Raw genomic sequence first — 16402 nt, 5'->3', positions numbered from 1 at the left:
AAAAACCAAAAGGACGTTGACAGATGACAACATGACGACAACTTCCACTCCAACCTGCTGCTACAGTTATAGACTCGGGTAGACAGATTTTCCTCTACCCATCCTACTATGTAATTTCTTGATCTATGCGGGATAGAATGACTCGCAAACCCCCAGAAGCAACTGTAAGCAAGATTTCATTTCAAATTGCGAGAGATACTACATTTCCCACTCAGTGGGACTGCTCTCACCCTTTCCTGAACGTGCTTAGTATTTTTGGAGACCCAGTCCAGAGCCTGCAGCCGCTTTGTTACCAGGCACCTTCCGTGCATCACATGTGAACAGCACGAACAAGCAATGGGATGACTGATCCCTACCTTAAACTAGTTCTAACAAAGTTTACCAGGAGCAACAGCTAAGATACAGCTGGGTGAGAGGGGTAAAACAAGCGACAGACAGAAATGCACAGAAATTTAACTTTCTTGTCTTTGCCTTCAAGACCCTACAAACTAGCTCCTGTCTGTCTTTCCATTCTCATCTGCTTTTGGTTCCACCCAGACTACATGGCTAACAGCCTTGCCAATGAGCTTCATCTTTCATTCTTGCCTCCATGATTTCTTCCATGTGGCATCCTTGCTCAGGGAATCACATCTCTGATCTGATCAGCTATGCCTCATCTCCTTTCCTCCTTGAAATGCACTTTTCATTTCATCCACCAACCTTCTATTTAGACTGTAAGCTCTGTAGAACAGGGAGCTTGCATGCTGCTGGTGCTAGTTGCATAACAATAACGATGACCTGGTTACCCTCTCTCATAACTAGGCTTGGAAGGATTGGATTTTTTCTGGTAAACGTTGGTAAACATTGATTTCACTGAGACTGCACAAAGCAATGAAAAAATATTTCCATCAGCAGTAACCAAAATGTACAAATTGGCAAAGTAAGAGAGATGCTGTTTGAGAACGGATTAGAGTTTGATTTAAGGATATTGACTTTGTATATTTTGACATGTGATGTTGACATTTGTGTTTTATAGTGGTTATAAAGCTCTAACTTTGAATCTCACCATCTACTGTGATTAAATAATTGTCTCACCCCTGCATAGGTTCCCGTAACTGTGAAAATTTAAATAGATAAAAATCTAAACAAATGCTTAAAAGCCATAGTTTTGCTCAATTGTAAGATTCAAATGGATACAAATAAAAAAAACCCACTAAAAATAACATTGCTATCATCTGTCAGAATTGTGTAAAAAATAAAAATTGAATTCTGCCAGGGCTACTCATAATACAAGAAAGAGCAAAACCTACATTAAAAAGGTCACACATCTTAAACGTGTAAGAAGAAAATGCTTTTTCATTCAGTCTCCAGTTAGCCTGTGGGATTACTGAATTTCGGAAGATTAACAAGGGACGAGGCATTTACAAGAAAAAGTAGCAGTATTTATAGAGATACAGTAGCTAAGACTGAAATCATACAGGTTATTAAATCTGTATGCATCAGGGCCTAATCTAATGCCTGAAAGAGAAGCTAAAAGAAGCCACAATGGGTATGTCTACACAGAAAGTTCATCACCCATGGCTGGCCTTTATCAGATGACTCAGTGTGGGGCTGGAGCTTCCCTTTCACAGGGGCTCAGACTCAAGCCTGAGCCCGAACATATACCCCATAATTTTATAGCCCCACAGCCCGAGTCAGCTGACACGCACCAGCCACAGGTGCTTTATTGCAGTGAGGCATGCCCTATGTGTTATAGGAAAAACAATGCTTTTAGTTGCCCTGGGAATTAAAGGCATTTGATATTCAATATGCATATTTCTATTTTTAAATGTCTCCCTATACATTCAGTTCATTCTGAAAGCCCTACTAGGAGTTGATCACCAGTTGGGATCAGGAAGAAACTTCAACTCAAGAGATGGAAAAGACCCATTAGATTATGCATCATCCTCTCAGTGCAGGATAGGTCCCTATTGTAAAATTACTAGTGTTCTCTCTAATACAGTTTTAAATGCCAAATGATGAGGCTTCCACCACTTCCCTATGGAGATAATTCCAAAGATGAGTGGATCCCATTGCTAGGTTTAGTACTGCACAGTTAGGTATGCTACAGGGGTTGTGCTCCTGCCCCTGAAGCATCTGGCATTGGCCACTGTCAGAGAAAGACTACCCAGCTGCATGGACCACTGGTTTCTGTCACTATGGCAATTCCTACTCTGTGTCAGAAGACAAATGGTGTAGCTCTAAATGATCTGATTCCTGATGCCGTATGTGTTAAAGATAAATTGCGAATTTTAATTAATTATGATAACAAGCTGCTACAACTGCCCCAACAGAGTGGAGACCTGGTGCTGTCTGCTCTCTAAATTATTCATTCTGCTTTAGTCACTGACGATCAATAAACTGCAGCTAAAAGTGACAGCTCTTAGTTCAACATATTTATCTGTCTGCAGTCTAGCTCTAGATTCTGAAGCAAGCTGTTCGGGCTGTCAACGCTGCACTTGGGAATGGAGAGCGCTGCGGGAAGAATCGAGGCAGAGATGCAAAAATTACAAATGAGCAATGAGAAAAGGAGGACTTGTGGCACCTTAGAGACTCACAAATTTATTTGATCATAAGCTTTCGTGAGCTACAGCTCACTTCATCGGATGCAATGGGTAGCTGTGATGTAGTGACAATAATAATACTTTGCACTTTGACTGGAGCTTTCATTTGAGGATCTCAAAGTGCTGCATAGTTAATTAAGCTTCAAAACACCCTGTGAGGTACAGATGGGGAAACTGAGGCACAGAGATTAACAGCCTGATTTTTCAGAGCCACTCGGCACCTGCAGCTCCTATTGAAATATCAGACCATCAATGACTTGCCCAAAGTCCTACATTGAACTGGTTGCACATAAAAAGGCCAATTTTATTCGATATAGGATCTTTCATGCAAACATATCAAAGAAGGCTTCACAGTACAATGTGAAACAAGTCATAGCAGAGGGTGAGAGAAATTAAGAGATGTAGACAAGAGAGATTTTCAGCTAAGACTTGAAAAGGCACAGAGAGGTGGAAATACAGAGGATGTTCCAGAAGATAGGAGCTGCAGAGGAGAAGACTCACATGATCAGAGTAAGGGATACCCAAAGTGTGAAGGGACTAGACAGGTGGAAATTAGAGAGAGGCAAATCCATGGAGGATTTTGAAATTTTTCCAAACTTATCACACACTGAGTGCTGAAACAGAAAGCACACTGATGAACTTGGAACTGCTGACAGAGCCCCAGTCATGAAACACATAGACTCTCAATAAGTTCAGTGGAGGTGAATTTACTGTAATAATTAACATTGATTAGAAGATTTTGGAGCAGAAAAGGGATTAATGCTCCCGGTCAATTTTTTGTAGCTGGAGAGGAATTAGATATTTGGAAAATGCAATGGAAAAAAAAGATCAAATCCCCCCATTCATTTTAAGCCTGTCTACTAAAATCATTTAACTCTGGGAAAGTGTGCAAACCCTGAGTTATGAGAATAATTTAAAAATGATAAAGATCTGACCCATCCTTTGTGGTTTATAGATTATGAAACAATCTAGTCTCCCCCGGCCTGCATTCCATGTGAATGTTCATTGCAGAGAGGGTAAAAGGAAGGGTTAGCGTCTCCGATTACTTCCCCCTCCCCCTTTCATTTCTTTTAGGCATCGGTGTATAGTTTACAATTTAATTTTCTGCCTTTGTAATCTGTAGCCCTTGTGTATAAAACGTCTAATGAAAAGGGCCTTTTTAAAATTAACATGGTATTTGGAAAAAAACATGTGGTTCTGTTTCATTATTGAGCTCCATTTATAAAAGAATAAACTGCTCAGACTCAGGGTGATCAGGTTCAGCCAGCAGGAAGCTGGAACGTTTGAAGAATACAGCTCCGTTAATGTCAACACCCACATGCTACCAAGCAGACTTGGGGTACACAAGTCTGTTCTTGCTGAAGTTAATGGTCAATCCTTTATTAGGCAGGGCTCAGTACAGGGAATTCTGGTGTGTGCATCAGACTCTGGCTTTCCCTCCTAAATGCCACAGGTAGAGGGACTTTCCCCTTCTCCTCCTGGCTCTCTGTGGTGTGATTCAATTGAAAGAGGACATTCTAAAATGCAGCCTCCTCCAGCAAGTGATGGAAAGGTCTCATGCTACACAAGGCCCAGCAGATAGAGTGGCCCTTGCCAGATTTCCCTCCCCAGAACTTTTTAAAGAGAGAAAAGTAACTAATGGTCTAATTCTGAAGGACACCCAGCACACACATTTCTCATGGACTTCAGGAGGAGTTCGGGGTTCTCAAAGCCTCTCAGAATTTGGCTGCTACATTTTTAATGTACAGTTATCAACCAACATGGCACAGGCAGGTCATCTGACTTATCTGCATTGCCCCAACTAGTCACTGGCTGACTACAGGAAAATGGAGCCCAGGATTCCTGGTTCTTCGTCCTATTCTCAAGCAACAAGCACACACGACAGCACTGTTGATAGCCCAGTAATACTTCCTCTGAGTGAATCTAAGCTCCTTCTTGCCAACCTCTCATACTGTGGCCTTTAGAAAAGCCACTACAGTAATGGAGGAAAGCAATTGTCCGATGGCAGCAACCCAGCGTAAATTCTTGTACAGCAAGACTCTTAGAAATAATGCATCCAAAAGAGGAAAGCCTTGGGAAATGAACACACGGCACCCATTGGTAGGATACAGAAAGCTAGTACAAGAAGCCCTTCCATTCTATGCTTCTTTTAAGTCTAGTGATGCAGTATGTAGAGTACGAAAGAACAAGCAACTTAAGTTACAGTTTCTCAGTGTCAAGAAAGATCAAGTAAAAGGCTGAAGTCTCTGCTACACGCAGGCCGAAGAGGTAAATGGTAAGGTGCTGCTGCACCAATCACCTGTTAATCAAACAGGAGATGATGAGGAGTACCACACATTTTAGCGTTGAGCCCCATTTTTCATTCTTTTCTGGTTCAGGCTGCTGACACTGACTCCTGCTAAAGGACATATATTAGGGAGATGGACACACACCATTATCTTTCTTTCAGCTGCTTTTCTTTCCAGTAATTAGAATCCATTTTCTGGTTTTTATGTTTCTTCTACTACAGTTTAGCTGTGGGACGCTGGAAAATGTGAAGCTGTACATTCAGTGACTGTATGGGAGGGATAGGAAGACAGTGGAAAGTCATGGGAACTCCATTTGTCAAGATATTATACTGAAAAAGTCACTTGGAAATTCATTGTACAGAAGGTTGCATTTGCAGACGGAGTGACTAGATGACTTGCCAGCTCCAGATTTTCACCGATGGCAACATTTTTAACAAAACCAGAATTCTGGTCAAAATTTGCCAGGACTCCACTTTCCCACAAGTCTGTCTTGACAGAAACTGTGCCCCAATCTGGAGAGGAAGGATGGTCTTCAGGTTAAAGCACTGGATTGGGGCTATCCAGGAGAACTAGGCTCTGTTACCGGCTTTAACTCAGACTCCCTAGGACCTTGAAAAAAATCATTTCATGTGCTCTGGTTCCCAATCTGGAAAATGGCAGCAACAACAGTTCCTCTTCCCCACCCGTTTGTCTGTCTGGTCCACTTAGACTGCAAACTCCTCGGGGCAGAGACGGTCTCTCTTGCTGTAGCATGGTGACGTAGCTTGGTGAGCGCTTGGTTTCAGATGGGACTTCTAAGCACTACTGTAATACAAATAAATTAATAACAACATTTGTGGTTGTAAGAGCTTCCTTTTTATATGGAGATGGCTCCACTCCAGTGTACACAGTTAAAAATCCAACACTCTGATTCTGCACTGAAATGTTCCGTTTCTCCCTCCTTTTCCCTCCCTCAACAACCAACATTGCAGTGCCATCATAGAATGGTCATAATGGATCAGATTACTGGTCCACTAAATCTATTGTCCTGACTGATAGCAGCTACGAACTCATGCTCCAAAGAAAAGAGAACACTCCCATTACGCATCTGGGATTCCGTTACATAACTTAGTTTCTTCTTTAGATGTTAAGCACTATCTACTAGGGATAAACATTTTTTATATCAGCAGCTCTATATCACTTGCACTCAGGAGTCCCAAATATGTTGGTTGAGGAGATCTCTGGCCCACTGATGTCAATTTTGAATAAATCTTGGCATACTGGAGAAATTCCAGAAGACTAGAAGTGCTAATTTTTACAGAGTCACAGGGTCTGGTCTATGCCCCAGCTTGTCACCTGTTTCCTGGGAGTAACCCTTTTAGTGTGCTGGGACCCAAGGACCCACACAGTTCCACAGAGGCAAGTCTGTGACCTCTGAGACTGGGCTTTCGGCACCAGTGTTCCTGGTCTCTTTCCATGACTCCTTGCAGCAAATCCAACCAAACCAAGCTCCTGCGGAAAGCATGTATTGTGCCCTCGCAGGGCCCAATGCTCTCAGTGAGTATTTACAGTGACCCAGACAGCCTTTTTCAAAAACAAGGTAACCATTTATTAGTCACCTGTCGACAGAATCTTAAAGAGTCCTTAGGTTGGCACAAAGAGACAGAAGTTAAGCCATAGTCTACCCTGGTCAAACCAGTGCCATGATGAGCTAGCCAAGCTGTGATGGACTCCAGCTCTGGCTCGCTCTCTCTGTTTCCCTCTTAGTTGTCCATGCTGCCAAGTCCCTTCAAAAAGCCCCCTTCTTCAAGTCACCTGGCACCTTGTTTTACAGCTCAGTTCCACCAGCTGGGATTTCCTGCTATTAAGTGTTGATTGCTCAGTGGTTGGTGCATCTCTTTGTCTTGCTAGACTCTCTGTGGATTTAAGCCAGTTTCAGCCAGTTCTTTAACGATCCTATCCATTCCCCCAAGAGAGCAAGGTGACCCATCCTCTCCTGGCTCCTGTGCTGTGCCAGGACCAGTGCTAACCCTTTTGCACCCACTGGTTAGCCATGCTAAATACATAGGGAAACTGAGCCATGCCTAGGAGTGAGACAAATAGTATAGAAAATTCCCACTTCATCACACTAATGACGTGCCCATATTGTTTTTTAAAAAGGGCAAGTGGAACAGCCTGACATCAACCCTAGGCAACATAATGGAAAAGCTGATACAGGATTCAACCGAGAAAGAATTAAAGGATAGGAAAAGAATTTATTCCAGACCACATGGTTTTGTGGGGAAAAAAAAAAAAAGCCTTGTCAAACAAAACAACCTGACTTCATTTTTTATTGAGATTACAAGTTTGGTGATGAAGATAATGGCATAAATGTCATATATTTAGACTTCTGTAAGGCATTTGACCTAGTACATTCTGATTGAAATTTAGCGCTATACTCTATCAATAGAGCACACATTCAATGGATTTAGAAGTGGCTGACAGACCTCAAAAAGCAGTTGTCGATGGGGAATCGCCATCAAATGGGAGAGGTGGGCTCTAAATGAGGTTCTCGTGTGGAACCATTCTAGGCCTGGAACTATTTAATATTTACACCAATGATCTGGAACTAATTATAAAATCATGGCTGATAAAATCTGCGTATGACACAAAGATTAGCAGAGTGGTAAATAATGAAGAGGACGGGACAAACAAAGAAAATGTGTCTTAACACAGCCAAATGCAAAGTTATACACCTAGGAGCAAGGAATGCAGGCCATACACAGAATGGGGGACTGTATAATGGAAAGCAGTGACTGAAAAGGTTTTAGGTCTCAAGCAAGTCAACATTGGCTCCCAGTGTGATACTGTGGGAAAAAGGACTAATGTGCATCTTGGCTATATAAACAGGGGATTAGTGAGAAGGAGCAGAACACTCTATCCACTTCAGTTGTCCACATTTTAAAAAGGATGTTGAGAAATTGGAGAGGGTGCAGGAAAAGAACAGCAAAAATTATCTGAGGAATAGAGAAACTGCCTTACAGTGACAGATTTAAGAAGCTCAGTCTGTTTAGTGTATCAAAATGAAGATTGAGAGGTGCCTTGATTACAATGCATCTTCAAGGGAAGAAAATAGCAAGGTACTAAAGGGCTCTAACCTAGCAGAACAAGAACCAACGGCTGGAAGCAAAAGTCAAATTCAAATGACAAATGAGGCACACATATTTAACAGTGAGTGTGATAAGCCATTGGAGCAGCCTACCAAGGGAAGTGGAGGATTCTCCATCTATTGATATCTTCAAATCAAGACCTGATGCCTTGCTGGAAAATATGCTTCAGTCAAACACGAGTTATTGGTCTCAATAATTGGGGTAACTCGGTTACATTTAAAGGCCTGTGGTATACAAGAGATCAGACTAGATGATCAAATGATTCCTTCAGGCCTTAAACTTTTTGAATTTATGTTGGAGTACAGGACGGATTGAGCAAAGCAAAATCTGTCTCCCTGCCCACCTACTAAGTCTTCCAGTTTTATATTCAGGAAGTTGTTACCCCATCTGCTGAAGTGGAAGTCTAATCTTAACAGCCACCTCTCACCACAGAAAGCTCTCAGATGCTCTGTGAATCCAACAACTCTCCTCTGCACTATTCTCTGAACAGCCATTACTTTAGATCCAGTATAGACTTCTCCTTTCTTCATTAGCACTTGCCACAGGAAGGACACTCGTGTTCATCTGCATTGACCCTTTTTGCAGATCCCACCTTGAGTTCTCTTCTCAGGTCCCTGAAGTTACCTTTGATTTTAGTTACTTGATGGGTGTCATTTGTTCCCACATGGATTTTAATTAGAGGGAATTCCCCAGAATTTAGGAATCCTTCACCTTTATTATTTCATTCTTTATCCTAACACCTGGGAGGGTGCAAATTATTCTGTTTTCCTTATCAATGTCGCAGGTCCATGGCATAACTGTAACACAGACGTCCAAGAACGCCACACTTGTTTGTTTAAAAATGGAACATATGTTTCAAAGCATTTCACCGTAATACAGCCACCAGTAAGCAAAGTCTTTTTAGCTTTGCAGACATTGTATGGATGCAAATGCTTTTTCCTGTCTGAGAATTGTTTTGATATGCTTAGTCACTGGTGACAGAAACAGTGAACAGTGTTATTCCACATGCAGAGTGGCTGGACCTTTTGTGACTGCTAAGTTCCTTGGAAGTATAAATCAGCTTTCTTGCCCCACTCCTGACCTGAGCAGTCTCTACAGAGTTCCAAGTGACAGAGTTCCAAGAGTCAACTGCAACAAAAATCTCTTCTATCTGAATTTTGATTTACCTGTTGTTAGAAACTGCTTTGGAGAATGAAGCTTAGGTTTAAGAATTCTCTGTTTTGTCAGATTGTTCACTTTGCGCATTTGACAGCGCTGGTATAGTTTCACCGTTTGCCCGGATGGGTCAGTTTGCTCTATTTGTGTGGATCTTTCACACAGCCCTGGGAGTGGGATGTGAAAAGAACATCTACACAAACAGAAAAGTGTGATGGTAAAACCACAAACGTTGGCAGTGGGCACCACCTGAAATTAATTTTAACTCATTTCTTAAGACTGTAGGCACACTGCCGATGACTGGAAAATACCCAACACAATGTTAATAACAACTATTTTTTCCTAATTGACTTTATTACAAGTCACTGGTGTCCCTTTAAGCAGCCAATTTCACTATTGAAACTCTACAATGCAATTATATCACATTTACTCCACAGATGAACAAGGAATCTTGTTATACCAAATAAATAATAACTATATTAAACAAATTATTTAATAGAATCTAGAGATGGAAAACTCCCCTTAGGTTTTCTCGTCCAATTTCTTTCGCCAATGCAGGATTTTTTACTATTGTGCATCTAGTGGTGTTTTGTCCAGCCTAGTTCTACATGTGTTAAGTGATGAAGCTCCCACTTTCCCTGTGAGATTACTCCAGCTGTTAATAAAATATCAGTCAGAAAACTCCAGTCTAAATTTCCCATGTCCTAATCTTATCCCATTGCTCTGAGTTACTCCCCCCAGCCCCTTTGATTATACTAAACAATTCCTTTTCCTTGGTGTATTTACTCCCTTCCAGTACCTCTGGTCAGGCTGTGGGGACAGCAGGCAGGTGCTGAAGAGCACTCAGGTTGGACAGATAAACCAGCTAGGGATGTCAGTGACATGAAAGGTAACAAAGGGTAGGGAAGAAACTACAGCTGACCTGGAGGAGGGACAGGTTGAGGCCACAAGTAATTTCTGAAAAGTAACAGGATGTTACATAGAAATGGACTCAGCTAAAAATAAAGACTATAAATATGTACAAGTATCAAAGTGAGAAATGTAAAGGGGAAAACCAGGTGAACAAGAATGTCTAGCAATGGTATAGGGACCCTGACCTAAGCAGCATAACTGGAGATATCACTTGGCTATCAACTGTACTGGTTAGGAGAAGGAGGTAAGGGAATTGCAGTATACTGGAAAGTAAAATGTAAGCTCTTTGGAGCAGGGACCACATCTATCCCTGTGTCTGTATGTATAATGCCTAATTCAATGGGACCTGCGGGTGCTATGGTTAGGCTTTTTGCTAAGGCAATATAAACAACAAATCAATAATGAAAAACAAAAAATCCACAAAGTAACAGAATTTCATTCCTTCATCCTAATGCCAGGAACAATGATTGTTTCATCATCATTATTTGCATCACGTTAGCACCTGGAGACGCCAATCAAGATCATGGTCCCATTGAGCTAGGTGTTGTACATGCACATAGCAAGAGGTTGTAAGCTCTACAGCGAAGGGACTATCTAAACACAGAAGGCAGACGAGAAGCGTGAGGAAGGATGGATTGTGTAGACGGGGCACTGAGAGGCAGAGAGATTAAGTGACTTGCCCAAGGTCACACAGAAAGCCTGGAAGAGTCAGTATCTAAACCTAGGCTTCCTAAGTATTCCAGTTTAGTGCTTTAACCCAAGGACCATCCTTCCTCTCCCATTAACTGTCTTGATCAATTGAATGAATTTTGCTTGAAAAATAAAACTTAAAAAAAAAGTTTCTAGGCTGGTATCTTAGGAGAGGATGATCACTGCAGAGCAAGTTTAAATACACTGCATTGTAAAGTTACAGGGCGAATAGAAGCCTTATTTCTGAAGTTCCTTGATTTTATCAGAGCCAGTCAGACTAACATTAGTTTGAGATTGTTCTTGGTGCCGAATACTATTTCTACACTGGCTCTGACCTTGTGATAGTGTGAACTGTAAATGGAGTGCTCCTCCGAGGTTATGGCCTTACGACAGACAGAGGAGGGCAATGTGGTTGAAGGAGATGGAAAGCTGTAAGGGAAGGAGGAATACATTTTTCTGTTACAGCACTCACGTAATTCTATTCAATGCAATTTATTCATTTCTCTCCAATGCAATTTATTCATTTCTCTCCAATGTCTTTAGAATATTGTGCAACATCTTAAATGGAAGTTACGTACAGGGCGCAAGGAACAGCATCCCAGTGGCCACACAACTTCATAGTATCCATATTGCTGCGGCACAAAGAACACACATGCAGGCTGCAGAGAATCCCAGAGGACTTTTAACCAGTAGGTAACACACCGACAGAAACAGATGCAGAGTTTAAGGCCAGAATGGACTACCAGATCATCTAGTCTGGCCTCCTGTATATCCCAGGTCACTGCCACCCCTCAACCACCCTCGCACATTACAGCCAACAACTGGGTTTAGGCCAAAGTATTACAGACCTCAGGAGACCACACTATTGTGTGCCACAGGCAGGGAACAACAACTTTGGGCCACAATTTTCAAAAATAGGAGCCTACAAGTTAGGGTTCTAAAGCCTGTATTTTCCAAAGTGCTGAAAACTAGGAGTCCCTATTATCTCAGGGGAAGCTACGCTGCACACCTCTGAATCCACAGAATCTCGGCAGTCCAGACCCCCAATTATATTGAAAAGCTCTTGTAACTTCTACAACCTTTAGACAACCCCACCCCGCCTCAAAAAAGGACACCCGACTTAAGAGTGGAGACCCACTTCTCATTATTTTCACCTTAGGTAGCTGTAGATGGTCATATTTTTTATGTTTTAAACCCAGCTACTTCAGTTTCTCTTGATGATCTCCTGTGGCAGTGAATTCCAGAGAGCGGTGTTTCCAACCTTTTTTCATCTGTAGATCCCTAACATTTTTGAATGCAGGTGCGGACCCCTTTGGAAGTCTGGGGGTCTGCAGATCACAGGTTGGAAACCACTGCCATAAAGTGACTATTTAATGTGGAAAGAGTATTTTGCTATATTTCAAATTCACAACCATTTACATTTTAGCTGGCATCCCCTGTTTTCGTACAACAGGACAGAGTAAAAAGCAAGGCCAAAATGGCTTTTTTTAAAAAAATGGTGTTTTTTGCCCTAATTCATCCTTTTGTAAATTACAAAAGTGGAAAAATCACCACCGTTTCCGTGCTTCACAAGTCCCCTGAAAGTTCAATCATCTCATGCTAACGCTCCCTCTGTTCGGCATTACTGCTTAAGCTAGCTCTCTGTATGAGCCACAAGTTACTTCACAGCAGGTACGACTGTCACACACGAAACAGATAGCATCACCTTGATCTGATATAGTTAAGTGCGTTTTCTGCTGTGCAAAACACAACTCACTGTGTAAAGAGTGGGTAGCAGAAGTCAGGAGTAAGTCAGTCAGTCAGAAGCCACATACAGAGATCTACAGCTGCCTTGGTGTTGTCCCTCATAATTTTAATGCATTCATATCCCCTAAGCACCCAACAATACCCTTACTTGTTACACAGATCAATAAAAACAAGTAAATAAAAGGCCACCCTTGATATTACTGTCACTGCTGCTTACAGGTAAGGAGCAGAAACCTGCCTACCAACAACCCAACTGCCCCCCCCCGCCACGATTTCCAGAAGAACATCAATGCAAAGCAATGCTTGTTGGTTAGAACCTCACAACACTTTCTTGTGACAACCGCCAAGTCAGTGATTCAGTCCTCATTTTTACAGGTGATTTAATATGAATTTCAACTTGTTCCAGGCTCAAGTACAGGGAGAGCACTGTGACATGTCCCAAGACACGTGGATGCAGCTTTATTTAATGATTCCCCTCATCATCTAAATGAATCTAAGAATTTTATTTATGTAGAGTCTAACAAAGCATTTAAAAACATTATGATGTATTTGTTTATAAAAACTAAGCTCATTTAATGGCCTTCCTCAAACAGATTTTCCCATGATTTCATACTTGATATTTTGGTCCTTATGCATCTTAGATTTTTCTTTTTTCACCTTTAGAGATAGAACATTTTAGAGATAACAACAAACCAGAGGAGTCAATGTAGAGATGAACACTGGATCAAAAAAAAAAAAAATCCCCATGCAACAGCAAATTTGATTGTATAAAAGATTTTTTTGCAATTGTTCACAATAACATTGCACTCTGGTGTTAATCAAGTTGACGGGAAAAGCCCTGGATTGCTCCTCAGCCGTTTGGATTTTCCAGTTTGATAATCTTCAGAGAGATTTATTTGTAGAAATTCCATAATATTATGTAATAAAAAAGATTTGAGGTTACATTACCTAGAACACTAGCAGTGTGCTCCAAAGCATGTGCTGAACTCAGGCCAGTTCCCTCACATAAAAGAGCACGACATATTCCCATGTGCTAAATGCCCAAAGTTCAATCAACATAGGGAGAATAAGCACACAAGAATACAAAGGGTAACCTTCCCCCAGAACCCACACTTGCTGAGGAACTCCATGATGTTAAGGAGACTGAGAAGCAATGCTTACAAGAAATGCAACCATGGAGCAAAGGATTCCCATCTAAATTATGAATGCAAACAGCGATAGTTACAAATGATGGTCTCTATAAACAAACATTTTTCTGGCTTTATTATTTTTCCTCCCCAAATGGCAAGTATTTGAAAGCTGCTCAGAGGTTCGGAAAGTAAGTTCTTCAGAGCAGGGATATTTCTTTTACTTCTCTGTAAAGTGCCACACATATTTCTGGCACTGTAGACATAAGCAGCCTCAGTTCAGGAAGGAGGGTCTTGTGGTTAAGACACAGGACTGGGACTCAAGCATTTAAAAAAACACAATCTGATTTAAAATCTCAATTTCTGCCCACCTCATGCCTTTATAATGAAGGACCCAGAGTGATCCAATAACCTGCAGGTCTTGAATTTTCTATGTGGCTGCCAGGTTTTGAATGGATGACCTGGTTTTCACTCACCATCCCTTCTTTTTCCTGAAAGGCTCAGTCATAAAACATACATTTGCAGAAGAAATGCAAGCTAGATCATTAAAATTAGATAACTCTGAATAAACTGCTGTTGAAACCCTACCTAGCCGAATGAAAACCTAAGATCAATTTTTAGTGGTGATAACGGTCATTTAAATCGATAACATGTGCAGACTATGATTCTGACGCTTTGACATAAGCTCTCAAGTGGTGTGTTAACAAGGCCTAACACGGGGACCTTACATTGCACAGGTTTGTCCGCTACTGGGAATACTTATAAGATACAATCTGTTAAGACTGTAAAGCTAGGATGACTTTTTTTTGAAGTGGGGAAGTGTTTCATTTAGAGCATTTTCTACTAACAGCAATAAGAAGATCTGATTGATAAATTACCCTGCACCTTCTTATTTCTGGGGATTGTTTTTGCCTTTGTTCTGTAATAGCACAACAGAGTCTTTAGGATGCTCTAAGCTATGCTATTTATTTAGTACATACTAAGACACCAGTAGAGACTATTCTGCCAGCGTAATGTCGCCAACTCACCTAAGAGGCAGTTCCCCTACCCCCCAGAAATATTCAAAGGAGCAGCAGCACTTAACTTAAACAAAAAGACAAACTAAATAGATAAAGAGATGAGAACGAGAGCTGCATTAATTCTATAAAGAGCAGTGTGCTTTCTAAAGGGAATTCATACAAGGAGAATTTGCTTATGCACATACAAGGAGAGCAACAGTTTACTTCTTTTCTGGGGGATTAGAAGTGCTGTGGCAGCTCAGAGGGGGTTGAGCAGAGAGCGTTATCACAGAGACGGATTGGGAAGATTAGAGCAACTGGGAGGGGATCAAGTAAACAGTAACAACACACAAAAAAACCCATGCCTACTGATGGCAACAAACTGCCTTGTGCATAATTTTTAAAAATTGGCATCGCTTTTTTCTATATGATTATTTGAATGAAGGGAAGTTTGCAGCAGATCTGTGGAGTAGAGGCAGCCAAAAGGGATTTTTAAAACATTGTCATTAATTCTTTTAATAGTGCCCCAATGCCTTGTCTACAGTAAAGGACATGCTCAGAACCATTTTAACCTCCTAGCACATTTTCATTGCATTTTGAGTCCACACACAAACATTTTCCAAATACTTTACCAGCTGTGCCATGCAGACTAGGATTTTTCATGGGCGTTAGTTCAGTTAGAACTATTTCAGGCTGACCATTTCAGCACCAGTGTGGATGAATGGCCACTAGTTGAAGTGGTTTGACCAGTCTCCGACTATTGTCCTGGTGGTTTTAGGAAATCCCCCAGAATGCACTCCTTCTGAGAGCTGAGCCAGGAACTGTGGGAAAGATACCCAGCCGGCATTGCAACTGACAATTTAAATCAGCACTAGTTAAACCACAGGGCAACCCTGCAATGGCCCTTAAACTGGTTCAGACAGGCAGGGGTGGACTCACGGAACCACTTGTGCTTCAACCACTTCAGTTACAATCAGATCAATTCTCTACTTTAGACAAGGCCAAAACACGATAGTTGCCTCACAATGCAAACAGAGGATAATCTGACCAATGAGTTCCTTGCATTATGCGATATCAAAAAGAGAAACAGAAGAGCAGGAAGGTGTTTGGGGAGGAAGGGCAGGGACTATGGCAAGAAGATTATGCAGTTACTCATCAAAGACTAGTGCACAGCCTGGTGGAACACACTTTTTTTAAAAAGCATAAACAAACGTAAATCAACATCTGGCTCTTTTTTTGCAGGTGTCCTGGTGGAAATGGGTATTTGTACCAGGAGGAGGAGGAGGAGATTGGTGGCTTTATGGGCCCGTCTTGCAGGGGTACTCCATGCATAGGGAGCAGCATGCAAGAAATCACAGAAACACTCGTGGCCAAAGGAGGCAGCATGGCTGCCATCACTGGCAATGTGTAGGGGCCATGTATGCGGGAAGAGAAACTAAAGAGGGACGGATTTATGCAGGGCCTTGAAGGCAAAGACACAAAGTTTAAATCTGATGTGGTGTAGAAGGTGGAAGCCAGTTGATGGATTCTTGAGAGTGGGATGGGATGACATGGTCCGATCGAAGAGACCAGTCAGATGGTCCTGGTGGCTAGATTGTGTGTGCATTACAGGGGGCTATTTGCATGTCATGGAGGCCAGAGAGGAGGTGAATCTTGTTTCCTCTGCACAGCCTTTCATCGATAAGCTGAAGAAAATAAAAATACAGGTACTATTATGAGATTGTACCTACAAACTGGGCGACCTGTGTCTCTGATCCCGAATCTGACTGATCTCCT

The 16402-nt window shown here is 41.7% G+C and overlaps 1 protein-coding gene across 6 annotated transcripts in view; it reads right to left on the bottom strand.

The window, feature by feature from the left end:
• The window catches only part of EXOC6B (exocyst complex component 6B), a 456321-nt gene that overhangs the window by 43595 nt on the left and 396324 nt on the right, over positions 1-16402 (bottom strand). Inside the window, exon 22 of one of the 6 annotated variants that reach the window (XM_075128159.1) lies at positions 4250-5674. The exons of the other annotated variants lie outside the window; for them this stretch is intronic. Coding sequence (XP_074984260.1) covers positions 5672-5674 — 3 coding nt within the window. The 3' untranslated portion in view covers positions 4250-5671. Of the gene's footprint in view, positions 1-4249; positions 5675-16402 lie in introns of those variants that run through there. 6 annotated transcript variants of the gene reach the window in all.

Source organism: Caretta caretta, chromosome 4 (assembly GCF_965140235.1).
Source record: "Caretta caretta isolate rCarCar2 chromosome 4, rCarCar1.hap1, whole genome shotgun sequence".
Classification (NCBI taxonomy): Eukaryota; Metazoa; Chordata; order Testudines; family Cheloniidae; genus Caretta; species Caretta caretta.
The sequence above is the reverse complement of the archived record's forward strand: the minus strand, read 5'-3'. Positions and strand labels throughout refer to the sequence as shown.